Below are 26,590 nucleotides of genomic sequence, written 5' to 3'. Positions count from 1 at the left end.
AAGTCCAATTAGGTCAGTGTTCCCCATCAGGTCTGACCTGTAAGTACCTCCAGGCTTGTAAAGCGCACCTCTCTGTGTTGGCCCTGCTCAGCAGGCAGAGCCAGTGCTGCTTGGTATGTGCAGGGAGGATGAGGCTGGAGTTTTCTCCCAGCTCTGAGGTGGACGGATAATGGCAGAACTGGTAGCTGCCTCGCTGCCACTGGGAACAAAAAAGTGCAAAGGAAGACAAAATCAAAAAGTACTAAAGTAAAAAAATCCAAAAAAATAAAGAAGCCCTTGTCAGAGCCATGCACTCACCTCTTGATGCACCCTGCAGCTCTGCAGCTGGCAGCTGTCTGTGCTCTGCACTGGACTTGCCATGCAGCCCAGACAGCTCTGAAAAACACTTTGGAGAATTTTACAGTGAGAAAACATGATTCTGCAGAGCCAGCAGTTATTGCCATAAAAAAGTGCTGGAAAAGAATAGACAGTAATCTGCAGCCCTCACACAAAGCAAGAGACCTCAGAAGGACATATATTCTCTCCTAAGCAATAGGAAAATATAAGCTAAAATTAAAAAAAAAAACAAAATCCAAACCAAACCAAACCCCAAACAAACAAACAAAAAAACCAACAAACCAACAACAACAACAAAAAAAACCAAAACAACAAAAAACAGCTGAGAAATTTATTGTTCTTAAAAATGTGTGAAAGGCCATCCTTCAACAGTTCCTATAATATTTTTCTCTGAAGAAATGCTCCACAGATAGCAGGAATCGGTCACAGAGCAGGTCATATCGAAATTCTTCTGTTAAGTGCTGCAAACATGCTTTATGTAATGTCTGGCATTAATCCATTGCAGAGAATTTCAATGAAGGAAAGCATCTTCTTGTTTTCCAAGTGCAAGGAGAGCCAACAATTTTGATACATGTCTCATGACTTAGACTATCTTTTGCTGATTATGGGTAGAGCAACTTTATGGCAAAGTTCAATAAATATACCAACACATGGAAATCAGATGTTCCAATTGCTTAGTTTTGAAATACATATATATATGTATGTATGTATGTATATATATCCTTTGATATTACATTGGTACATATTGACATGCAATTTATGGTTTTATTAGTAGAATAAATAAGTATAAACTAATAACTAAAAATATATATAAAATATAAAATAATATTTAATTATACTGTATATATTTAGTTAGGCCATTACTCTCCCAAGCATTGTTTATGTTTCAAAAATGCAGAGGGATCCCTGTTTAGAGACAGCCATTGGAATGGCCTCAATATTAATTTAATTTGCTCTCCGTTTTCTGTAAATTTTCCTTATTTTATTTTTTTTTTTGTTTGCAACGTAGTTGGTATTTCTGTCTGAATCTATTTAGAAAGTCCTGATAGGAATTTTTTGTGGCAATGATCTTTTCTGTTAAAAAAAAGTAACACACAAATGCAAATTCTAGAAAGCTTGCTAAAAAAGCCTCAAGACAAGAGTTTCTAGGAGAAGAATAACAATGGTGGAATTGAGTGCGCCCTCAGCAAGTTTGCTGGTGTGACACCAAGCTGTGTGTTGCAGTTGACACGCTGCAGGGAAGTGATGCCATCCAGAGGGACCTTGACACACTTGAGACGTGGGCCTGTGCAAACCTCATGGAGTTCAACAAAGCAAAGTGCAAGGTCCTACACTTGGGCCATGGCAATCCCAAACACACCTGCAGGTTGGGCAGAGAAGTGACTGAGAGCAGCCCTGAGGAGAAAGACTTGGTGGTGATGGTTGATGAAAAACTCAACATGAGCCGGCAGCGTGCGCATGCAGCCCAGCAAGCCAAACGTGTTCTGGGCTGCACTCAAAGGAGCGTGGCCAGCAGGGCAAAGGAGGTGCTTTTGCCCCTCTGCTCTGCTCTTGTGGGGCCCCATCTGGAGTGCTGTGTACAGTTCTGGTGTCCCAACAGAAGGAGGACATGGAACTGTTGGAGCAAGTCCAGAGGAGGGCCAAGAAATTGATAAGAGGACCGGAGCATCTCCCCTACGAAGACAGGTTGAGAAGGCTGGGGCTGTTCAGCCTGGAGAAAGGAAGGTTGTATAGAGACCTCCTAGCAACCTGCCAGTTGAAGGGAGCTGTCCTAGATTACAATGTAAGATGTAACCAAAGGCACGTATCCTATTATCATCTTCACAAGGTGTTAAAGCAGGTGGGACAGTGTTTGTTATCTCCTACCATGACTCATCCCTGACAACTCCCTCCGGGTCTATCTCTTTATAATGGGCAATCAAGGACCCACCACATGATTCACAGAATTACATCAACCCGTTGTGAGATGCTCTGCCCAGGGGGAGGAGCCAAGCATTCCCACCTGGATATAATCTGGGGTTTGGAACAGCATAAACAGCCTTTACTTATGGGACCCCAGAGGACAAGAGCTATCACTGGACCGTCAGGTGAAGACCAGACCCTTTTCTACAGGATCACTTCTTCAACAGGACCACTTCAGCTGGGCTGCTACCACCACCCTGACTAACAGGGTGTCAGGTTGTATCCTGACTCTGTCAGTGTTCTTGTATTATTGCATTTATTTTAATTTTTCTATTAAATTATAATTCTGTCTTGCCATCTCCCACTTGTTTGTTTTCAAACTAGTGCAGCGCCCTACTGGAAAGCTGGAGAGGGACTCTTTATCAGGAACTGTAGTGATAGGACAAGGAATAATGGGTACGAACTGAAAGAGGGGAAACTTAGGTTACACATTAGGAAGAAATTTTTCACTGTGAGGATGGTGAAGTACTGGAACAGGTTGCCCAGGGCAGTTGCGGATGCCCCAACCCTGGTGCTATTCAAGGCCAGGTTGGATAAGTCCTTGAGCAATCTGGTCTAATGAGAGGTATCCCTGTCCGTAGCAGCTGGGGTTGGGACTAGATGATCTTTAAGATGTATTCCAAACCCTTAACATTGTATGATTCTGTGATCAAATCCATATTTAGTATAAGTCTGGTTTTTATTTTACTCTGAGTAGCACACCCTGTGAAAAGACATCTCAAGTACTCTCTTGAGGTACATTTTATTCTCTCCTTGGACAGACTGGGGGCTTATTATCTCAAGCCAGGAAGTGAGTGATTTCAATGACAGGGCCAAATTATACCTCCATCTACTCCTGTTCACCTTCTTGCCAGATAAGGAAGGACATCTAGTCTTTGTCCTCATTTTTGCCCACATTTCCCTTTTCTTGAAGAGCATCCCTAACCAAAACAGTTTTATCTTCCTGCTTTGTAAGACTTGTCTTCTGCGTCCCTGAATCTGTTGAAAGGCAGTAAGTATCTATAGGATTTTTTATTACAATCAAGGGAAGTAGGGAGTATAAACTTCTGTCAGTTCCCATGAATATCGCTTAGCAAAGCCTGCTGTACAAGCCCTCTAGTTCTGAGAAAGTCAGTTGTCTGACAAAATTGCTTTTTTACACTTTTTGTACTTACACATCTGTTATTCTAGATTTTGAAAGCATAACAAAAGCATTGTAAGCTATTTGCTGGGATCAGTTTTAACTAAGGGATGGTTGAAGATGGTGAGACCTTGTTTGGTTCCTTACAGCCTTGCATGTCTGTAGCTCTCTAACTGGCTGCGGCATCCCCACAAGGTTTTCCAAATAGTCAGAGAGTGCTGGAGTACACAAACACCCTGTTCCCATCAGTCTTGCCCTAAAACACTCAAGCAGAAGATATGAAAAATAATTATGCCAGTTATCTACAACCCTTTATTTCTATCTAAGACTGTTTTTTGAAGGTTTCTTGCATTTATGGCTTCTGAAGTTGCAGAATTCTTGTTAGAACTTTTTATGGCACTGCAGTAAAATGCTCCAAATTAAACAGTTTATCCAATTTGTCAGTCAGAGTAACAAGACTCAAAGAGACAACAGTAGACATAAGAGAGACTATGACACTGAAAGAATTCCTTAGAGGGGAAAAATGTTGTTAGAACAATAACTTCTAGCTTAACTCTGAGATTTTCTGTAATGCCATGTTAGAGTAGTTCAGCAATAAACACCAAGTTAGCTTCTGTCTTTTTACTCTTATGGTCAGTAAATGCCTATTTTCAATTCTCTGCTTCTTTTATGTCTGTGTATTAGTCAATAATACACATAAATAGAAATTACTGCTTTAACTAAAAATAACAATGTGCTGCAGGAATAGCTGTTTTTTAGGCTGTGCACAGTGATGCTAGTTTGTATGGTCTTTGAATGTAGTTTTTTCAATTGCTAGCTTCTCTTTTGAGTTTTCAACTTGCTTTCAGATATAACTAGAGAATTAAATGTTCTGAGACTGTTAGGGAGTCTCTTGAACTAGAAGCCGAGGTTACAAAGACCTTTTCATGCACCTGTTCTTCTCTGAGAAAGAAATAAAAGTAGTAGTAGGCTTAGATTGTAAGGTGTGATCTAAAATGTAGGCTTGGTTATAAATGTTTATCATGGAAAGCAAGTATGAGAGAAAATGTTCAAAAAATTTTATTAAGCATATGTGAAAACTCATGACATATGATACTTCTAGGAGCTGAAAAATGTATAAGGATAACCTTATTGTGTTTGGTCTTTCTGTTTTTCCTTTTTTAGTGTAAGGTTCATCAGTGGACAAATAGTCTATTTTTCACTGGTATGTGATCTGGCTGCTTTCAGCTACCAGAGTGGTCCTCTTCATAGGATAAAGCACAAGAAGAACTTAATGCAAAGAGGAACTCAAAGGATTCTATCTCCAGTTTCTGTTGCCTGTGCAGGAAAGAGAGATGACAGAAAGGCAGAGGGGAAAAAACCCACAGTCTTAAGAACTGGGGCAGAGATGAGGAACAATGGGGTGCCAGTCTGCTTTGTCTACTCTTGTTTGTTCTTAACCTCCTGCCACCATTTGTGGTTGCTGAGATATGCTGACTCTCATAGAACTCTGTAACCAGCCAGAGCTGCAGGGGGAATCGCAAGCTGCTTCTGCATAGTGGCTCCCATGTTTGCCTTCCATCTCTTCCAAGTTCATACCTTTGGTGTTTTACTCAGTATTTCTCTCTTTCTGAGCTAAGCTGAAATACAAAAATATGGCTTTCTTCATATTTCTGGGATGACTGCACTGGAAGGAAGTGACAGAATCTTATTCTAGTCTAATCTGCACATTTGGCAAGTAACCATCTATATTTTCAGTGCATTTTCAAGCTTAACACCTCTCTTTTAATGTTGAATCTGTGCCCTTAAAACAAAAAAACAGCAGACCAAAAAAAGCCATAAAAAACCAAAATAAAAACCTCCCAAACCTTTTCCACCACTTAAAATGGCAGTTGTGTGGGAGTAGTTACAATTATGCTGAGAGCTATGCAAAATATTTATAGTGAATCCTGAGTATCCAAGCAAATCTGCCTTTTAAAGATGTGCCTGTCAGGTAAGCCTTAGCCAAGTTTAGACTAAATCTGAGCTGAGTGCAGTTTGCCAGAAAGGAATTTATGGCTTTGGTTTTGAGTAGAAGTTGCAAGATTCAGCATGATATTGGCATAGGTGGCTCTGCATAAAGAGAAGCTTGGTAATTTAGACTAAAATTTCAAATGTTACATTAGTATTAGGAAAACTTGTTCAAAATGCTGAAATCACAGTTTGGTTGTTGTTTTTGTTTTGTTTTGTTTGGTTGTTTTGTTTTTTTTTTTTTTTTTGTTATTACAGAATATACCTGTAACCTGTTTATCTGTGGAAGTTAAACTTTACCAAAAAATGAAAGCACTCAAAATAAGTATATCTCAGGGCAGACCTGTAAATGCATTTTCAGTTTAATGATAGATATATGAATTATTATTTTTCTTCAGTCCATTTTTTAAGGTGGCTTCTGTACTTGTGTGTGTGTGGTGGCAGTTGGCTCGTTCAACAAGTGTTGCCTGCCAAAGTGGTATGAGTTTTGCAGTCCTGAATTACATTTAGTTATCCTTGGTTACATCTATTACTGGTTTTTTTGCTTTTGATGTGAATTTTTAGATCTTCATCTGTAACTGACATAAATCTTGTCCTACAGAGCAAAATGGGGTGCAAATGCCTCAGGAAGCAAAGCATAGATAAGAAGTAAATGTTCCCAATAGAAACCATGATAAGATAAATTGCATGATTGATAAGCATTACAATGGTTTCATCACAACTGGTGCTTAACGGCAAATAAACAGTCAAACACTTGATACACAGCAGGTCCAAAGTCGACTTAGTAAGTGTAATCAGCTGATGGGGTTGCACTGCTATAGACAGGGTTTTACAACAGTCACTTTGAATGCTGAGAAAAAGAATCACATTTAAACAAAGGGTCTGATTTATATTTCAAAGGTTTTTATTTCTGAAGACCCATGAGTGGAAGACATTAAGTGGTGGCTTAAGATGTATCATATGAATAGGATGATATTTCTGTCATGATAACAATAATAAAAGAACTTCAAGCTGCCCCCAAAATAAAATATGAAGGTTGAAGATAATGGCAAAATAAAATGTACATTAAAGATTGCATATGAAAATGCCATGCCTGCAATTTATCATAATTATCTCTGAAAACAAGGAAGGAAGGGAAGCAGGAAAGGAAGGAAAGCTTTCCTTACAGAAAGAAATAGACAATTGTGTGTTTGCCGCTTGGCTCACATTATTAATACTTCTGCATATGCAAATATTCAGTTCCATAACTAATCCAAAACTTATTAGGAAAGATGGTATAAAATTTATGTCATGCGTTGTACAGTGGCACTGATTATGATTTCTTGAATATGATTCCTTTAATTTTGTGAATAATTTTTTGCTGTGCAGAGACTAGCTTTTCAACTCAGTGAAACATGCAATTTATTTATATTAATCAGACTGGAAATTTTCCCAAAAGAAGTAGGCACTTGCTATGTAAATCAGGATTAATCCACAGCAGTCTTTGACCAGCCAGTGATGGAAAACAACATAAGAACTTCCTGTAAATTAAAGAAGACCCTAAGGAAGTTCACAAGAAATCAGCCAAGGCATTGAGTAGCACACCACCAGAAGTGGCAGCAGTACCCCTGATCATTGACAGCCACCCAGGAAGAACAGTGTGACCAGTAAATTAACAAGGAAAGGACTTCCTAGAACTTGTTGCCAAGAGTAAATTAGCACAGTCCAGACAGAGAATGAGATTAAATCTCACCCTGATAAAACTAAAAATCTGAAGTAAGACTAATCAAAGTGTAACCATCATACAGAAATTACAGTAATGATAGAGTGTCAAAAGCTGATCCAAGTATGGACAACCCTTCTGTTGTCAAAAAGGCATTTGTGTGCTTTATTGGGGTGTTTTTACCAACCGGCATGAATAAAGGTGTAACTGTAAAAATAATAATGGTTTTTTAGTTCTAAGGATCAGAACGAACTATTTCTGGTAACTGAAGTCTTTTTGTGGTCTGACCAAGAGGTCAGATTTCTTCAGAAGCCTTGATTTTGCTTTAAATATTCTTTGGAAAAACAATATTTAATGATATAGTCATGTGATGACAGTTAACAAACAAAATTTTCCAAATTACATTTGGAACTCGAAGAGTGTCTCTGTAGAGTGCCTGCAGTTTTTGTTAGTGGTGATACATACCCAGAAGCAGGTTGAGGAACTGCTAAAATGGAGTGATGAAATTACTTTTCTGTCACAAAAATCCTCTTAGGATATTTTAGTTTTTTATATAGAAATACCATTCCTCTAAAACAGATAATGGTATCTGTATGCACTTCTTGAAAAGCAGGTTCTACAATTTCAGGGTAGGGTATCTCAGACATGGTTAAAAATACTTGTGGGAGAAATATGATGTATATTAGCTTAAAAAAATAAGTCTAATGCCTTGGTGTGTTTTTTTTATCAGGACAATAATAAAATCATGTGATGCAGTAGGCATCTTGTTTTTCTCTCTATATGTAAAAAGGAGATGAAGAAAAGATTTGTTGATTGCCTACAGTCTGTTTTATCATTTCTCATTACAGTAACACAATTAGCTCAGTTTTCAAATTTAGACATACTGAAGTGTCAGCACAGTAAATTGGAAGACATAGAGTTAGAGGACAAAGAGACAGAGAGACTCTGAGTGTTCAGTGTGCAGTGAAGATTTTCTGTGGATCAATCCTCCAGTTCTGCGTGGGGTCTCCTGAGGTGTAAAACATGTTAATGTATTCTGCCCTTTTACTGACAGCTGTGGAAGTCTGTCCTTAATTTACTAGCTTCCTGCATCTGCCCCTCAGAATAAATAAATCAGTCTTTCGCATAGGAGAATCCCCCTCACACACATCATGAGCAAACCCTCTCACCAATTATATTTTGTATGTATATATCAGAAAAAAAACTCTCTTCCTCTTCTATAGAGAAATTTCCACAGTATCTTTGGGCAGGTTGTTCCAGTGCTTAATTACCCCCACATTAAACATGTTTTCCTCATATCCAGTTGGAACCTTCCCCATTTCTACTTAGGACCACTCTCATTCTGTCATGTCCCACTGCCTTTTCCATAACTGCCTCTTGTGAAGTGAACTACCTGGCATAACCTAGAGCAGCTCTGAGGCTGCTTCCACCTCACTGAACAAAAATACCCCACCAAACTTTTCCATGTGAGCTTTCTTTCAGACACTTCTACCTGTGTTTATATGGATATTGTTTTCCCTATACATAACAGTACCAAAGAGCTGACCAGCCAGACCAGCTCGCTGAGATGAAATAGTAAGAGCTTAATCAGCAAATATCAGTAAAATAACCTTTGCAGATAATCTCTTACAGGCTTTTTTGAAATAGGCACCATATTTGAGAAGAACTGTAAGTTGTGTGTTTGTGCTCCCTCCTTTGGGACAACCTAATTGTCTGCTTGAAGTAGTTCTCACCTTCTTTGATGAGAAATGCATTGCCACCACTTTTTTCTCTCATCTTTTACTGTCGCATTGTACTAACACTACTATCATAATGTAACCATAAATGAAATAGGGTTAAATGTTTTGTAAGTAGTCCTGTGGGCCCAGTGCACAGAATTTATGTAGTATTACCATTAAATCCTCCAGAGTCCTAGTTCTTTAGCTTAGTTGTTCAGTCTGCTTCCATGGAACCCAGGTCAAGCTGTCAGATTATCAGTCAGTCATTGCACTCTGGGAGCCAAGAGATTCTCGTGGCACCCCAGCACATGCTTATGAGTTGAGGAGCATGGCTCTCAATTTTATATGCAACAGCAGAAGTTACTGGCACTAGACTGAGATTTTGGGGTTTGAGTTTTTGAGTTTAGTTTAGGTTTTTTTGATGCAAGCTTCTAAGAATATGATATTTCCCACAGTTTTAACAGAGATGTCATTGCCTGTGTTACTAATATCCACACCCTGACCAAATTCTTTACAATCCTTTTGGGGGGAGTAGGTTTCCAGCAGGCCCATCAGCTTGACTATTGACTATTCTCTGCATTTCCTGCTTAGTCCAACCATCAAGGACAAGGTCTGTGTGTCTCTGAAAAAGTATAGTAGTTCCAACTCAGCTATAGTTCTTTATATTATAAACATAGAGGAACATGTATTACAATGCCAATAGCCTTATTTTCACAGCAGTTTATGACTATTTTTACAGTGTTAAAGGTTGAAGTGAAAAGGAACATGAGAGAGTCAAAAGCATGAAGCAGGCTGGTTCAGTTCTGAGACTGGTGCTTTTGAAAAAACCCACTGACAATGTGAAAGCTGTGGTTGCACTGACACAACCTGAATATCTGCATGCTGCCCATGGTCTTTCATAGTAAAGACCGTGGTAGCTGCTGGCATGAAAAGAAACAAAAATCAGTATGATTTACTGCATGGCATCTTCACGTGTACGGTCTTTGGAACTCAGTGCTATTTGGGCAGCACTATTTGACTTGTTTTGGTTTCCTGACCACCTTCCTGGTGGTTTTTAATAGGGACACAGGATTGTCAGAGTAAGACCACAAAACCCTTTTGATGCTTCAAACAAAACAGCAGTGACAGTACAAGAAACTCACATCTACAGAGCATTATCTTCTTGAGATTCTAGATTTGGAGAGGGATATAGGTGAAATAAAGTTCCATCCTTTTTCCAGCCAAGCAAGGAATTCTCTGTCCAGCAAGAATTCCTGTGCACACGTATTGCCTACTTAGGAGTGTTAGGTTTCATTAGGTATAAGCTTCTGTTTGTAAGGCATTGCTGTAACAATTTACAAGACAGAAGAAATAAACCACAATTTTTGGTTCTGCTATCTGTCTCAGCCTTTGACTTCTCCTGTCCTTAGGTATTAAAATAACCTCCCTGAGTCCATGTGATTATTATGAGAGCACCGGAGGAGGAGTTGTCTCATCATCCATCTGTAGAGAGTTACAGCAGAACACAAGGCCAAGTTAAGGAGATAATTGTGACACTTTATTCCATGTTTATTTGTTTTAGAAAAGTGAATGTCCACACTTGAGGCTGCACAGGAGAGTGACTTCTCATGGACCTTGTATGCCAATGCGTTATGTCCCTGCAATTTCAAAAGACAGGGCTGTGCAGCATTTTCAGCTGATGGGTTTTCTTGAAAAGTACAAAACCACTTGAAATGTGTGTGCAACTTTTGTGGCTAGGCCCTCAGAGACTGAACTGCCAGAGGCTATGCTGAATTTTGTATTGTCACTATAATATGTTCTTCTTGGGGTTTTTATCCTTTTCACATCCATTAAACAATTCAAATTAAAATAAATCAATTTGCTATTTGTTTGACCTATATCGGAGTCCTTGAATTTGTTTATAGAATATAAGGATATTTTGGTTCCTTCTTCATGTCTCAGACGTGTTTGCATCTAGTTTACACGTATCAAAAAGAAATTTCCTCTCAGGAACTGTTCTGAGTTGGCATGACAAATAAACAATAACCTGGAAAAGCAGGAAAATGTTTTCTCAAAATAGTTGTTTTCAACCCTTTTGCTTGGTAGTCTACTGTTAAAAAAACTTACATGCAGAGCTGTATGGTTTTATAGCAGCTGTGTGAGGGTATTTCCAGTGTTCAACCAGCTGAGATTGAAATGCTGTTGAATCCCCTTAGCTTCTGTTATGTATCACTTGGGACCAGATGGTTTTGTCATATCATTTTGGCAATAGAAATTATCAATCTATGTACCATAAAGAGCTGTTGGGTATTTGTAGTCTCCTTTCTCAAGTATTTTCAAAATTCTTTTCATTAGGAATTCACAAATATAATTAGATTAAATTCCTTACTATTTGTAATCCCAGTTAGTACTTCCATGCCAGTGGATACCTTTGAAATGAATTGTTCTGTTTAGTACAATTGGCTTCTGGGGTCTGGAGAACAATGTGAATTACAAAAAAAAAATTGTAAATGTAATTGTATTGCAGTATTTGCCAAGAATTCAGAAGTCTTCTTTCTGTACTATTTTGGTAACCCCTTCTTTAGTTATTATTGAACAGGTTGATTTATCAGTTGGAGTTGATTATTTTCCCTCAGTATTAGTGCAACTCAAAAATCAATGTAAGTCACATTTCATCTGGAGAAGTTCAATTACTGGATTTCTTTACAAACAAAAACATGGTGGTAATACTTTTCTTGGCCAAGTCTAAAGGTCAAAATGAGCAAGTTTTAAAGAAGAACTGCAGAAGCATACGGCAGAGCCTTTGTTGTAATCAGAAATGAAACCCAGTGCTGAATTAGTGGATATCACAGAGTATCTAATTTATAGTTACAGTATCTGTGACAGCAGCACTGCAGTTTGCATGAGATAGGATTGCAAAAGGCCAGCAGGTCAGTAAGCGAACAAAGAATTGTGGCTAAAGAACAGCAGCCAAATATTATTATAAAGGAGGTCTTTAACCTCATTTTCACTGTTATGACAACTGTGAAAGTCAAGTCAGTTTTGTTGGTTTTGGGGTCATGGCTTTCCTTTGCAACTCTGTATGTTCAACCAAATAATAATTTACAAATACTTTTGTGTGTGTGTTTGTGTGATTTTTAGCTGGAGAACTCAGGATATGAACTTACTTATAACTTTAAGATCTCTGAGGGACAGTGATGTCATCCATTATTTTCCACAGAAAGCTCTGATCCAAGCTCCCTCCACTTCACAGACTGATGTTCTCTTTCAATCTCTGTTTAAGGGTCTTTATGTCTTTGTGGTATATTTTATCCTGCACAACCAACTTTGCTGTCCTGTGAAAGCGAGTTACACTGTAGACATGAATGGGCATACAACTCCAGGATCAGCGTTTTTCACACATGGCAGCGGTCTGCCAGCTGTGGGAGGAGAGATCAGCAAGTCCACACAGAACCTCATCAGTGCTATGGAAGAGGTAAGAGTGCTCTGTAGTGCTCTGTAGTCATTAACGTGTATATTGAAATGTACCTGGAGATTTCAGTGTTAGTTATGAAGTGAAATACACAGGAATGAAATGCTAAATACTATAGGTTGGCTGTGGGGAGGGGGAGCTTTTTTTTTTCATTTATTTTAATGACAAAGATCGTTGTCTTTATCCATGGTATTCTTGGAACTTACTGTGCCCTGATAACATCCCACCTAGAGAATTTCCCCTTTCATACTTGAGTCTTCAGTTTATTATAGAGGTTAGTTAAAGTGTCAAAAGTAGGTAATGAGAAATCAAAATATCAGGTTAATTCTTTCAGCTTACTATGGGTCTTAGATGAATTTCAAGTAATTAATTTCTCAAAGTTATGATGTTCAAAAGTTAGAATAAAATTGGAATGGAATAGAACAGAATGGAGAAGGGAAAGGAAGGGAATGGAAAAGGGAAAGAAATGGAAAAAGGAGAAGGGAAAAGGGAGAAGGGAAGGGAAGGTGTAGTGTGTTTACCCTAACTGAATGCCAGGCACCCACTAAAGTGTCTCTCTCACTCCCCTCTGCAACTGGACAGGGGAGAGAAAATATAACAAAAGATTCATGAATTAAGGACTGGGACACATCATTCACTAAACATCGTCATGGGACAAAACAGGCTCAAATTAGAGATATTAATTTAATTTATTTCTAACAAACTCAGAGCAGGATAATGAGGAATAAAATAAGACCTTAAAATCCCTTCCCCCCCTTACCAGCCCCCCTCTTTCTGAGGTTTAACTCCTCCCCCAGCAGCACAGGGAGACAAAGAATGGGGGTTATGGTCAGTTCACCACCCATAGCTTCTCCGTCTCTTCAGGGAGAGGAGCCCTTACCCTACTTGAACATGGGCTCCCTCCTCCAGAATATGGTTCTCCATAAACTTCCCCAGTGGGAATCCATCCCACAGGCAACAGTCCTCTCCAGACTGCTGTAGAATGGATCTCTGTTCCATGGGGTGCAGTCCTGCATGGACAGGCTTTTCCTGTGTGGTCTCTTCTCTCTACACACCTCTCATGGAGTCACAGCCTCCTCTCAGGCATCCCCCTTCTCTTGCAGGGAGCTCCTCCATGGGCTGTGGGTGGATCTCTGCATTCCCATGGACCTCCATGGACTGCAGGAGCACAGCTGCTTCACCATGGACTGCACCATGGGCTGCAGAGAAATCTCAGCTCTGGCACCTGGAGCTCTTCCTCCCCCTCCTTCTCCACTGACCTTAGTGTCTGCAGAGTTGTTCCTCTCACAAATTCTCACCCTGCTCTTCTCTGGCCACAGCTGCATCTGCGGAGTAACTTGTTTTTTTCTTCTTAAATATGTTATCAAGGAGGCATTACCGCCATTTCTAATGGGCCCAGGTTTGGCAGTGGATCCATCTTTGGAGCTGCCAGGGATTGCTCTACCAGGAAGCAGCTTCTCACAGAAGCCACCGCAGTAGACCCCCCCCTGCAACCCCCCACTACCAAAACTTGGCCATGGAAACCCAGTTGAGAAGGGAAGGCAAGAAAAAGGGAAAGGGAGATAGATACATGTAAATAGATAGATAGGTAGCTATAGATATGTATGTATGTTTGTATGTGTGTGTATATATGTAAGTATGTGTATATATATAAAATTTACTAATAAGGTAAAAAGGCTCACTGGTTCATTATAGAAGTGACAGAATAGCTGTTTCCAAGATCTCTTGGTCTTCAGTTCAGCTCTGGTCATCGCTCCCAGTTTCTATATAATAGTTTTGATGATTACTGCATTTCTGCATCTTTTTAAACCCTGCAGGTGCCTGCAGACTGGGAGAGGGCATCCTTGCAGCCTGGTAGTCAAACTAGTGCTACCTTTAAGCAGAGTCCACAGAATGGTAATGTCTTCCACCCTTCTGGAGGATTCAGTACCAGCTCATTGGTTGCTGATGAGGAATCACAAGAGTTCGATGACCTAATATTTGCTTTAAAGACTGGTGAGTGACTATTTCACTTTCCCCTCAAAGTTTGCTGTATTGCTATGGTGTTATTCACCCTAATGGTGTGACGATTCCATGAGATACAGTTAATGAGGTCTCTTAATATAATCTGATTTCCAATGAAAATCTTAAAGATCAGTCAACATGGGAATGTCTGATAAGACAACCAAAGAGGCAAAGGAGTCCTACCTGATAAGATATGCAGATACCAGGTAAAGTACAGATCGACTTGCTTGGTAGCAGGAGGTCACCTAAATGATCTTTAGGGTTACCACTAAGTATCTTGAGCCCTGCAAGAGACAACAGCAAGGTATTCGTGAGAGCGGCAGGTTGAGTGATCTGGCACACATAATTTCAGAAGTTTGTTCCCTTCAGTGATACCAAGAAAAGTCAAACTGGATGGAAGACTGGGAATGCTGATAATAAATAGGTGCTTTTATTCAGTAAGGTCATAATGCTGTATATCCTAAGCCAATTTACATTGCAGAAAAAGCCTCTAATTATGGGGCCCTCAACATGTGAAGGACATGGGCTGATTCCAGAGGAGGCCATGTAGGTGCTCAGAGGGCCAGAGCGCTTCTGCTGAGAGAGTTGGGGTTGTCAGCCTGGAGAAGGGGAGACGCTGGGAGAGCTTTGAGTCCCTTCCAATGCCTAAAGGGGCTACAAGAGAGCGGGAGAGGGACTTTTGACAAGGGCATAGTGTGACAGGACAAGGGGAAATGGGTTTGAACTAAAAGAGGGCAGGTTAAGATTAGGTATTAGGAAGAAATTCTTCCCTATGAGGTGGGGAGTCTATGGCACAGGTTACCCAGAGAAGCTGTGGCTGCCCCATGTGGAAGTGTTCAAGGCCCGGTTTAATGGGGCTCCAAGCAACCTCGTGGAAGATCTCGTGGAAGGTGTTCCTGCCCATGGCAGGGGGTTGGAAATAGATGTTCTTTAAGGTCCCTTCCAACTCTAACCATTCTGTGTTCTGTGAGAATCTGTTTTGTGTTTAATAAATTTCCTAGACGTTTTGCACACTAATTCTGCTTTGTTAGCAGTTTTTGAGGGTTTTTTGCAAGACTTTCAAAGCTAGGGGCAGAAGTTACAGTTGCAAACCTTTTTTTTAGGTATGCAAGAAGGTAGCTTTTACTTTTTAACTTCTTGAACACTGTGAAGGAAATTAGATAATTCATGGATAGTTAATAAGACATGAAAGAAACCATCTACATCTAACATGCCCACTATTACACAAAGTTTACTGCTTAAGTAAATCAGTTGGCATCAGTAAACTGTAGGAGACTGAGTCTTAAGTCATGAAGAACAATCTAGGCAACAGCCTAGATTGAAATATAGCTGAAATATAATACAATTCAACACCTATTCAGCCCTTAATTACTTCTACCTAAGTCTTCAAGCTCCATCCCTAGTTAATTTGTTTTCAGTTCTTTTAGTAGGTCTAAAATAAACTTTTGATTTTCTTCCCTGAATTCTATTATTGTCTTCTTTATTAATATTTTATTATAATTTGTTTTTATGAGCCTTTTATATTAATGTGATTTGAAGCAGTGACCTCAGGCCATTGTTGGAGAAAAATATTTTGTTTGCATTACTGATTCAAGTAGTGCCTGACAATTTTACATCAATGCTTATTCCTGTGCCCACACTGTGTCCCCAGCAAAGTTACAAGAGTAAAAAGCCCATGATTTCTAAACCAAACCAGTTGTCTCATCTGGTTTCAGCCCCACATTTGAACAAGATGAGCTAAAGAGGTGATGTGGAAGGTTGGAGCCTCTTTCACCAGCAAAGTAAATGTTTATCAGCTATTGTCTCAGACACAACCTCTAGCTCAACACATACTTGAAAAAAAAAAAAAAAGGCAAGCTTTTCTGTAACTAAAAATCTATTTTATTGTTTTGATCGTGACCTGTTCTCCAGTTCAGTTCAGTACATGGCCAAGGAGAGGGAGGCAGGGAGCCATATGGAAGTAATAAGAAGAGAGATGAGGTGGTGGAAAGTGAGATTTTTTTTTCTCTGTTAGGCAATATGGACTCCTGCTGCTGAAGTATTCACTAAGCTGTGGTCTAACAGGAGTTTTATGATGCTAGTTAAGCTAGCAGGTGCTGAAATGAGCTCATCTCCTAGTCTTTCAGCACCACATTTCTTCCTATTGTACGTAGTTGCTTGTGCTCACATGAAACCACAATTCAGGCTAGATTTCTCATTTTCTTCTCCTTCTTTCTCTCCCCTCTCCCTCCTACTCTACATCAGCTAGTCTGATGCCCTTCAAGCACCAGTCCTGGCTCCAAGGAAGAAGTGGTCATTGGCAATTGGAAGACAAGGACCTCTTCTCTAAATAGGCTAAAGTGTCTAGGCAGCTAAGATGCCTTTTTGCTGAGATGCTCTTGCCTGTCATTTGCTGTGCAAGGTACTTCTCAAACCCTTTTAGCACAGACTTTATTTCAATAGGCTGGGAATTCCTCATTCTGGAAGAGCAGGGAGAAGGTGCTTTTCCCCCCACATTAGCTAACTTGTCATTCCTAAACTGGGGGGTGTTGCTTTTCAAGGAAGATTAGAAATACCTGATCTGCTATTGTTTGAATTTTACCTTTGATAAACTGAAACAGAACCTTCCATTATCTATGTTCCCTAAAACTGTCAATCTATAGCCAAACTTAACTATAGTGTTGCTAAAATATTAGCTCCCACTCTGAGGGCTGATTGAGGATCAGCACTGACTAGCAGAGGAATATGCAAAAATGGTTTTATGCCCCTTTGTGCTTCATCTGTCCTTTCTGCTTATGTAGTTCTGAGCTCTCTGAGGGTGACTTTAACTTATGCTCACAGGGCATAATTTTGTAGCCACAAGGTTTAATCTGGCAGCCACGATTAATGGGAATGAGGGTATAACCACAGCAAAGCTAACATTTCACTCCTGCCTCTGCAGCTAGCCACTCTCAGCTGTAGAAAAGAAGACAGGTTAAAAAAATTCAACCTATCCTCCACAGAAAAACTTTGTTTTTGACTTGTCAGTGTTTAGTAATTTGCAATGTGCAGTGCAGCCCCATAAATAGTTGTGCTGACACACTCACCCTTGTTGCTAAAGGAATGTGTCGTAGAACTGTGCACTTAGCCCTTGGTTCCACAGTCATTAATTCTGGGCCTAATTACAGATTAACCTGAAGTACAGGCTGGGTCAGATGGAGGCACACAACTGCAGTTCTAGCAAATCAGGTGGACAGCAGTGTACTGTTTTTTAGCCAGCTGTTATGCTAGCTTTGTGCAAGCCTCACACAGTGATAGGGTATTTCTGTTTTGTGTGAGAAATCCAGTGGGCTGCTTATACCATATTGTATTTGAATGTGTTATCAATCAATTCCTTCTTTCCATCAAATATGCTCATGTCCATACAGAAATACATAGTTAAAATTCACTCTGCTCACTAATCACTTCATTTCTTTTATTTTGGAAATCTTTTGTGAGTGTGGCCTGCTCCAAGGTGGCTTATATGAAGGAAACAATAGAACAATTAGTGTAGGAAAAATAATCTAGGGACATGTCTTGCTGATTGATATGTGCTAAAAAATTTTTTTAAAAATGTTTATGAATTTGTGTTTATTTTATTTTGTTTCATTTATGGCTCTTATAATGATTCAAACAGCTTCTATTGAGAAAGTTAGTTATTTATGAATTAGTTTTTGTTGATTTCACTAATTAACTTAAAAAGTCTGAAATTTTGGACTAGATTTAATTTTCCCTCTGATTTCTTGTGCAAGGTTTATATTGATAGGCAATTTAATGAGACCTTTGCCTTCCAGATTGCAACAGAGTCATATGTTGTTGTCATTGAGGATAATGCCCAATTTACCAGAATTCCCTGAGGACTTCTACTCTGATTAGGGCTGGGAAGTTAAAAAAGGACCCAACAAGAATAAAAGTAGATGCAACCTGTCCCAAAGCAGCATGCTACCCATCAGCATTGCTCTAAAGCATGAATACCATAAATGCATGGTAGCTTTACCGATTTATGAGCTTCCATCTATATCTTACAAATACTCCTGTCCTCTCCCGTTCTGTGATGCACAAAACCAAAACAATTTATTCCTTTGGATGAGATGGGAAATCAAAAAACAGCAAAGGCTTTGAGGGAAGCCCATACTCCTCCAGGGGAGATGGGTGACCCACCATGATAGTCTCCAGATATATATTAAGCAGAATACTGCTACATTCATACTTTAGTGTATTTTTACTCTTAATAGAGGAAATAGTGATAAATATTATATAAATACTCCAGTATTTCTCTAATAATATGCAAATATTCTAATAATTCTCTAACATGGAAAATACCTGGAAAAATCTACTGAGTAAGTTAAAAACCCCACACAAATACAGCTATTACAATGGCAATGCTATATAAAACGATTCATGATTTTCAATCTACTACAGCTAGGGCTCCGAAGTCAGCATTTTATAAACCTTGGTGACACCACTGTAGGTGCCTGGTTTAAGAATAAAGCATCTCATGTGGCCATCCTGAACCAGAGGAAACATTTGAAATTCCAGTTCTGAAGGGTGTTCAGTGCAGCATCCTGGAGACTGTCTATTACAGGGCAGATAGATTGTAGGTGGCAAATCCCTGCCTTATCAGCCTGTTTAATTTCTGTTTAGAAGGGCTCACTTCCCAAAAAAAAAAAAAAAAAAAAAAAAAAAAGGTAGCTAGTTTGCATATTCATTCAGTTTCTTATCTGTGGTTGTCACACATATGTTCAGCCTGATGGCTGTTGAACATGACTGCCTAATGTCCAGGAAGCATTTTTAGTTGAATCTGAACTTTATTTGTAGAAGTCTGGATGTCTGTTGGCGTTATTTCTGTGAAATCAAAACCCTGAAAGAATAAATAAATTTGGTTTATGTAGCTTATTCATATGCATCCCACACATATAATAAAATCATGATTGATTAAGCAAGATATAAGTGCTTGAAAAATAAAAAGGTTCCCCAGAGATATGAGTACAGTAATTACAAAACAAACTCTGTCTCCCTTAAAATGTTTTAGTGAAAGTCTGAGCAAGCAGGTAACAGCTGGTATTCCGGGGCACCTAGAGATGCACTGGTGTAGCTCTTCACCAGCAGATGTCAGTGGAGGGACCTCTGTGGGTTTAAAGCCTGAGCTGTGACTTTTCAGTTTCTAGCTAGTCCTTGCCTACAAAAAGAAAAGGATGAAAGGCTTCATTTTCCTGCCTATTTTTCTTAAAGTAGTTCTTTCACAAATTGGGGAAAAGTAATACTCCCTGCTACATACCTGCCCCCTAACTGCAGCATCTCCAAATGAGTGCATGCTTTTTGGGATCTGATTGAGTTTAAATTCCACTCTAATCTGAGAACCCAGTGGACCAATGAACTCTGTGAAACTCCATCATGTAAACAGGCATATCCTTTCCAGCCTGGTGACTGTTTGGTAAGCTGGTATCCTGGTTACATTTCAGTTCTTATTCCTAAAAAGGATCAGCTCTAACGTAGTTTGTCTTTGCACCATCAGCAGAACAAGGCCCTTGTAAACCTGAAGTACCCAGTTTCAGTCTCTGGCTTACCAAGTTTCTGATAAGAACCTCTGTAACAAAAAATATTTTCTCTGACTTTGCACAGAGCACAAAAAAAGTTTGCATGTAGATGACATTTAAGAATATACATAGTGTAATACCTTTAGACCACTACCCGATCTTTTTATAGAGACCAGCAAAAGACTCTTTAAGAAACCCCGTGCTAAATAGTTGCCACTTCACCAGTATAGCCACTAGTAAGACAAATATCTTTCTAACCCCAACAATCTGTGTTTACCTTGAAATCTGAGCCCAGGGTGATGATATTTATGATTTCAAATGGTTTTAAATAATGGGGGTTTTGCAGTTTTTGAAATCTTTACGCTTTTCAGGTTGACTAAATGTCTTGAATGAATTCCACTGTTATTGATGCTATATAAGAAGTATTGTGTTCTTTCTTCATTCAAAGTATTTTATTTACTTTATGGTTTTTACTTGTTCTTCCATCCCCGTGTAGTAAATACAACAGTCTGATTCATCTTCTCTATTACAGTCACACTTCCTTTCTAAAACAATCAAATATCAAACAATCAAAATAACTTGTTTAAACAATTGCTGTTTTTCCCAGGACCTTGAAGCACCTTTTGGATATTAGGATCCGGCTCAATGAGAAGGTTAAATGTGCATACAAATTTAAATCAACTTCAATAAATTTATAAACAATATTTTAATGATTCAGCTCCTACTCTTGACTTTGTTATTGTATCTCTGTATGTTGATGGATTTTTACTCCTGTCATACTCTGGCAGTAGCTGTTGGTTTCTCAAGAACTTAGGTCATGCAGCCCTAAGGACTCATCAGTGTCACTGAACGTGTGTTCCCTCCAAGAACCAAACACCAAAACCAGGTGTGAGAAGGATCATGGTCCAGCATATCCACTTTTCCCGTGTGTCATAGGACATGGACCCAAGTTTGGCCCCTACTAGGACTTCATCCAGACCTCTGCAGGAAAACCTGGCTAGTCCTAGAGGGCCTCCTGCACAGGTTCTCTGGACCAAACTCCATATTCAAGATTGCAGCTTGACTTCTGACAGCAAAGCAGCATCTCACTGCTGCCCACCTTACAGTACTTCTTTTCTGCTTGAGGGGTGGTGGGAGGAAGGGTGCTAAGAGAAAATTTTGTAAAGGTGGAACAACAGGGAGCATAGAAAAAGATGAACAAAGGTGAAAAAATTAAATTACTTTTCTTTTGTTGAACAAACCAAAAACTGAAATGGTAGCTGAGGTGGAAATAAGAGATGCACCGGACACCTGATAGAAATTCTAGAAAGTGTTTTTCAGTATGAAATGCAAACTCCCAGCATACCCTGTTCAGGGCTGTTTTGAGACAGATGTGATTCCTTTGTAACTCCCTTGAACTGCATGTAGTTACAGATCTGCTTCTGCCCAAAACAAATAACTTCCCTCATCATTTGTAATTGACGTCGCTGCAAGATCATACCTGAAAGTAATTTGTCTTGAAATCCTCATGCCTCATTATACTGATATGCAGTTCTCAACAAATTTAAAGCCTAGACACCCTAAGCCCTCAAAACCCATGTATTGTGTAGAATTTGTACTACAAAGCTCAAGGAGAGGAGCTGAAAAAGCACTGAAGTTTATAGTTCCAATAGATATTTTGTGAAGAAATGGTCTCACAAAAATATGCATTTCATAAAAACTAATGCAGGATTATTCATCTTCACACTAATCAACTCAAACTTCCCCCACAAAAAAAAGCCCAAATAAAACCCCCATCAAACAAATAGGAAGCAGAAAGCTAGCAGAAGTCCTACGACAAAAGGATGGAGAAGGTAGCCTCTCTTCTAGACATGTTTTGGAAGTTCCCTTGGACCAAAGTCTAGTGTCTTCCAGTAGAAGGAAAACATAATGCACCGTTTTGTGCCAGATGTGTGTTTAAAGAATATTTGCTCAGCATCTTTTCTCATGTTGAGATTACAGTCCTGTTAAGACAGCTGGAATTATGGTTTAACATGGAAATTGTATCATTAAAAATCAATTTCCTATGAGGAAGTCCTTGGACTTGGACTCTAACAGCCAGACCATGAACCCAGTCTAAGCCAGGCCTTGATTTATGCTTTTCTGATTTCAAGGCAACCTCTAAATAGCTATTGTACCACTTACTGGGCCAAATAAAATGAATGACAGTGGAATTATGAAAAAGTGTATCTGGTACAAAACTGTATCAGATAATGTTACGATCTGTGGATTCAGAATGGTAGACTAGTAAGAGGAAACTTGCCACATAGTTATGGGGTGGGGAAACATTTCAATAATCAGAATAAAGCAGAGTGGGATAGAGCATTCCCATTTCTGTGCCAGGATTTCATTCTCACTGATTCGTATTTTTGTTGTTTTTTTCTCTGTTTCAGGTGCAGGTCTCAGTGTCAGTGATAATGAGTCTTGTCATGGCAGCCAGGATGGTGGCAGCATGGCTAACTCCCAGATTGTAGAGCTTAGAAGAATACCCATAGCTGACACACACCTCTAACTCCACAGCTTGCTTGGTTTTTTGTTGTTGTTGTTTTTTTTTTTTTTTTATTCAAGCCTCAGTATTTTTATATTTGTACTTCCTTTTGCACTAAAACACTCTATGAAACTGTAGTAGAATGCTGTTAGCTTTACTGAGCATTTAACAAGGTATGTTTGCTTGAGGTTTTGTATATCAGAAAAAAACCTGTAAATTTGTTACAGTGGGTGAGCACCAATAAATACCATAGCGATTCGCCTAGATTTGTATCTCGTAAGTAGATGACACATTTCACAAACTGTAGCTTTTTTAAATTAACCTGTACATTAACACTGACTAATAAAGCAATAGAGTCTGTTTGATACAAACCAGTCTGTTATTTCTCCTTATTGTTTATGAAGATGAAAGGTGATGCAGACACCCTGTTGGACAGGAAAGTGTTCTAATGGCACAGTTTTTCTAAGTTTCCTAAGCTGTACTCTTCTCACTGTTTTTTGAGTACCCAGGTCTGTGAACAAATTCAAATAAAGACACAAGCCTTGAGCCAAAGAACTTGAAATTTAAATTGTGACATGATAAATATTCAATGATCTGAAACACAGAGGGAAGGGGAGATAAAGGACAAGACTGAAACCGCTGCCAGCTGTGTGCTTTTAACTTCTTTACCTTGCTGGTTTCATAATATTAAGCTCTCTTTTCACAATCTAAAACAGGGGGAATTCCAAGGAGTTGAATTTTCTGTTGATCTCCATGTAGATATTCCTGTTCTGATTGAAGGGTTCAAGTATTGCATTACAAAGTTAGATCAGTAGTCTGGGACCATAAATGAGCAAGAAAAGATCCTCCCATGGAAGAAAAAAAATAAAAACAGAGGAAGTATTTCAGAACTGAGCAGGGAGGCAGGCTGATCTTATAGGAATCATTAACTCTGCTTTTGCACATACAGTCTGGAAGAAAAACACATTAAAGCGGGAGAGCAAGGGAATTTTCCTCTGAACACTTCTCAGTGTAGTATAGATGTACAGTAAATGAGAATGCAAGTCTTTTATACCTTCCTCAGGAACTTGCCTAGGGGCTTTGCACTGGGTAAGGCCTGAGCAACAACTTCTCTCTTTAAAAGAGAACTTTTCTTAGGGAAATCTTTCTATGAATTTTTCTAGAATTATTTGCAAATTTTGCTGTATCTAATTAACTGTTGTGCTTTAAAAAGCCAAAACCAACAAAACAAATAAATCCTACTTCTGTAACAGCTAACAGGACATCACAGCTTATAGTCATCACCCATATCCAAGGAAGACACCAACTTTAAGGTCTAATGCTGCAAAAGCCTCCACAGACACAGGAAAATATTTCTAGTCAGGAAAGCCCTTAAACAAGTGCTTTTTAAGTATACATTTGAATTGGGAAATAAGAGTATGTCTGTATATAGTATATAATCTGCTGATTGAGTCTTAAATTTCTGATTCACAGGAATTTTGTTGGCTCTTTATACTGGTCATGGTAGAGAGGGAACAAAGCCAAGTCTTTCTGATAAATGTCAAAAGTTAATGTGGAGTTGAAGGTGAGAGTGGGGGATAGTAAATGAGTCTTCACTGTGGACAATACACAGGGCAGTTAGGAAGGCTCTGAGCAGAAGGGGCAGCCATTAAAATTGGGTGCAGTGCATCAGAATGTGTATATAGATGCATACAGATATATAAAGTGGGCAACTTTGTGCAAAAGTGAGCCATCTAAGAAAATTTCATAATTCACTTTTTTTCCCTTAATACACCTGATAAAAAGGGACTTTCTGAGCACTTGAGTGAACTGCAAGTATCGTTGAAATAAGTCAGTCTGGAGTTAAAATTAGTTTTGAATATTTTGAAATATGGTACTTTTTTTATTTTCCTCACAGGAAGCCTGGCTCATTCTTCCTGAATAAACTGAGATGAAGTAAACCTTGTTAGTGCTGATCCTTCTCATCTACCCACTAAAGGCTTTGTGTGAAGCCTGGCCCCACAGACCTATTGCAACACTTGCTTGGTTGTGAGCAAGTCAGGGCTGTAACAGATGTTTCATTACTCGCAGTACATGCTACTACATGCCGTGAGAAAGCTTATAAAAGAGGAAGTTTGTTTGATTTGACTCATCACCATAAATGTTAATACTTTATGTCACTTCAACTTGTTGCACAACTGGCCTGGTTAGGGATTTGCTGTAAATGCATCAGCATTTTCAGAGGAGATCAGTAGGATGACATCTGCTGCCAGCATTTTCTGAATTTTAAATCTCTAGGTGGTAGTCACACAGTTCAAAGTCATAAGATGAATTTTGTTATTGTTCTAAAACCAATCCTTTTTTAGCAGAAAATGTTCTGTCTGTTGGAGATTCAGTGGTTTAATAAAATGAGTCTCTCAGCCTGTTTTTGCTGTTCCTTGGACAGGCAAAGATAGAGACAGGAGGAGGGCAGCTGTGTGCTCTGACTCAGGTGTGCCCAGCAGCCACACCTGGGCAGGACCAGTATCTTTACACTTGGTGTAACTTAACCCAACCAGACTGAGTGCCTTCTGCGGCTCCTTGATCTCAGGAATTATTTAAAATTTGATTGAGACTATAAACATTTCTTTGTTTCTATGAGGTGAAATAATCCGCAGCTAGATGTCTTTCAAACCAAGCATTACCACACAGCCTGCCATGCTGACTGACTCATACAAGGCTGTTCTTTGCTCCTCTGTAGGGAAAAACACTTGCTGCCTTTTCTGTTTTTGCTATAAAAGAAGATAATTTCTCCCCAAGAAGCCATTTTATGTGTTTTGAAGGGTAGAAGGAGCTTTAGTTAGTATTTACTATATTTAATATTAATACTTAATATAATATTAAAAAATGGTATTAACTACAATATTTAAGAGAATGTATCTTTATTTCAGTTATTATTTAATAATATAATAACATATGCTCTATGCAATACTATAATGTTATAATTGTTTATCATTTATTATATTTCTTATGCATTATGTTTTAATTTAATATTATATAATAATACTTAATATATAACATTCTACAGTTCACTGTGTGAAGGAGGTCCCTTTTCCAGACAAATTTTACTTAAAACTACTTACATATATATGTAGATCAGATGGATGAATAGACATGTTTCAGGAGTTTGTTGCTGCTCACATGCCCATATAACTCACCTCTTTTGAAGGATGGCTGAAGGTATTTCACATTCAAATGCATGTGATGAAAAATGTTAGGTTCAACAGACATCTCTAAGGTGATGTTTTAGAGAAACTTGCTGTATAGCAAAAACAAAACTCCATGTCAGTGACTTGAACAGAACGATTTAGATTACTGATTTTTTTAGAACCCAGCTGAGGACCCCAATATATTCATATTCTGTCTCTACCATGCAAATGCTTAGCTCTCCAATACTCTACATCCAAACTCATCCTGCTGAGGACTTCACAGCTAGAGGTTTGATCTGCAAAGGATTAGATTGTATTGAGAGCTTTACAGCAGTAAAGTGCCTATGTGCTCAGCATAAAATTGTGTTAAATTGACTGATCATGTCAGGATCATGGCTAGACTAGAAAATTGCTTAAGTTCAGGCATATCCTGCTGTCAGATGCATTTCACTATAGCTTAGTTTATGGTCTGGCCCTTGGGCTACTATTGTAGATTCTGTTTCACCAGCACTAGCATAAATCACTAAGAAACCAGAATGTATTTCAAATTTGCTGGCAGCAGAATTTGCTCCTGTGTTGCTTCTACTGATAGTAACGTGTGAAAGTAGCACATGCAACTTTCTGTTCAATATGTTATTCTGTTAATTTTCACAGAAAAACACTCAAGAAGAATTTCCACTTCGAATTTTATTATTCAAAATTATCTTCTCTGCAATAAATACATTGGAATAATTATAGTATAACACTCTGGTACACAATAAATAAATGGAAATATTTGCAATGTAATCCTCAAACATTGTTGAACTAAATACCTGGGAGTAATAATATGCTGAAATGTACAAGACGGTTTGTCTAAACTAGCCTAAGTGGTAGGCCAAAACCCCTAAGAATGCTTTTGCTTGGTTGGTTTTAACCAAGTTAAAGTTGTATTCATGATACTGACAGCATTATTACAAAAAGACAAGATTTGGAGGAAAATATATATTCTTATGTCTCATAACAATGCCTGGGGTAAAAACAGAAGGGTTTTTACTGGAGCTGTTTTTCCCCAACTCAGCAGGTAGGCTTCAAAGACAGTGTGGTAAAGCCTGTGCTATAGCA

General features: G+C 38.8%; 1 protein-coding gene across 1 annotated transcript in view; it reads left to right on the top strand.

Moving 5' to 3' along the window:
* Positions 1-22,682, top strand: part of ADGRV1 (adhesion G protein-coupled receptor V1) — a 264,867-nt gene extending 242,185 nt beyond the window's left edge. Inside the window, exons 89-91 of the mRNA XM_069001528.1 lie at positions 12,090-12,281; positions 14,096-14,273; positions 22,228-22,682. Coding sequence (XP_068857629.1) covers positions 12,090-12,281; positions 14,096-14,273; positions 22,228-22,346 — 489 coding nt within the window. The 3' untranslated portion in view covers positions 22,347-22,682. The remainder of the gene's footprint in view (positions 1-12,089; positions 12,282-14,095; positions 14,274-22,227) is intronic.
* The last annotated feature ends 3,908 nt before the right edge of the window (positions 22,683-26,590 follow it).

The sequence above is a fragment of the Aphelocoma coerulescens genome (genome assembly GCF_041296385.1).
Source record: "Aphelocoma coerulescens isolate FSJ_1873_10779 chromosome Z unlocalized genomic scaffold, UR_Acoe_1.0 ChrZ, whole genome shotgun sequence".
In the NCBI taxonomy this organism is placed as follows: domain Eukaryota; kingdom Metazoa; phylum Chordata; class Aves; order Passeriformes; family Corvidae; genus Aphelocoma; species Aphelocoma coerulescens.
The sequence above is the reverse complement of the archived record's forward strand: the minus strand, read 5'-3'. Positions and strand labels throughout refer to the sequence as shown.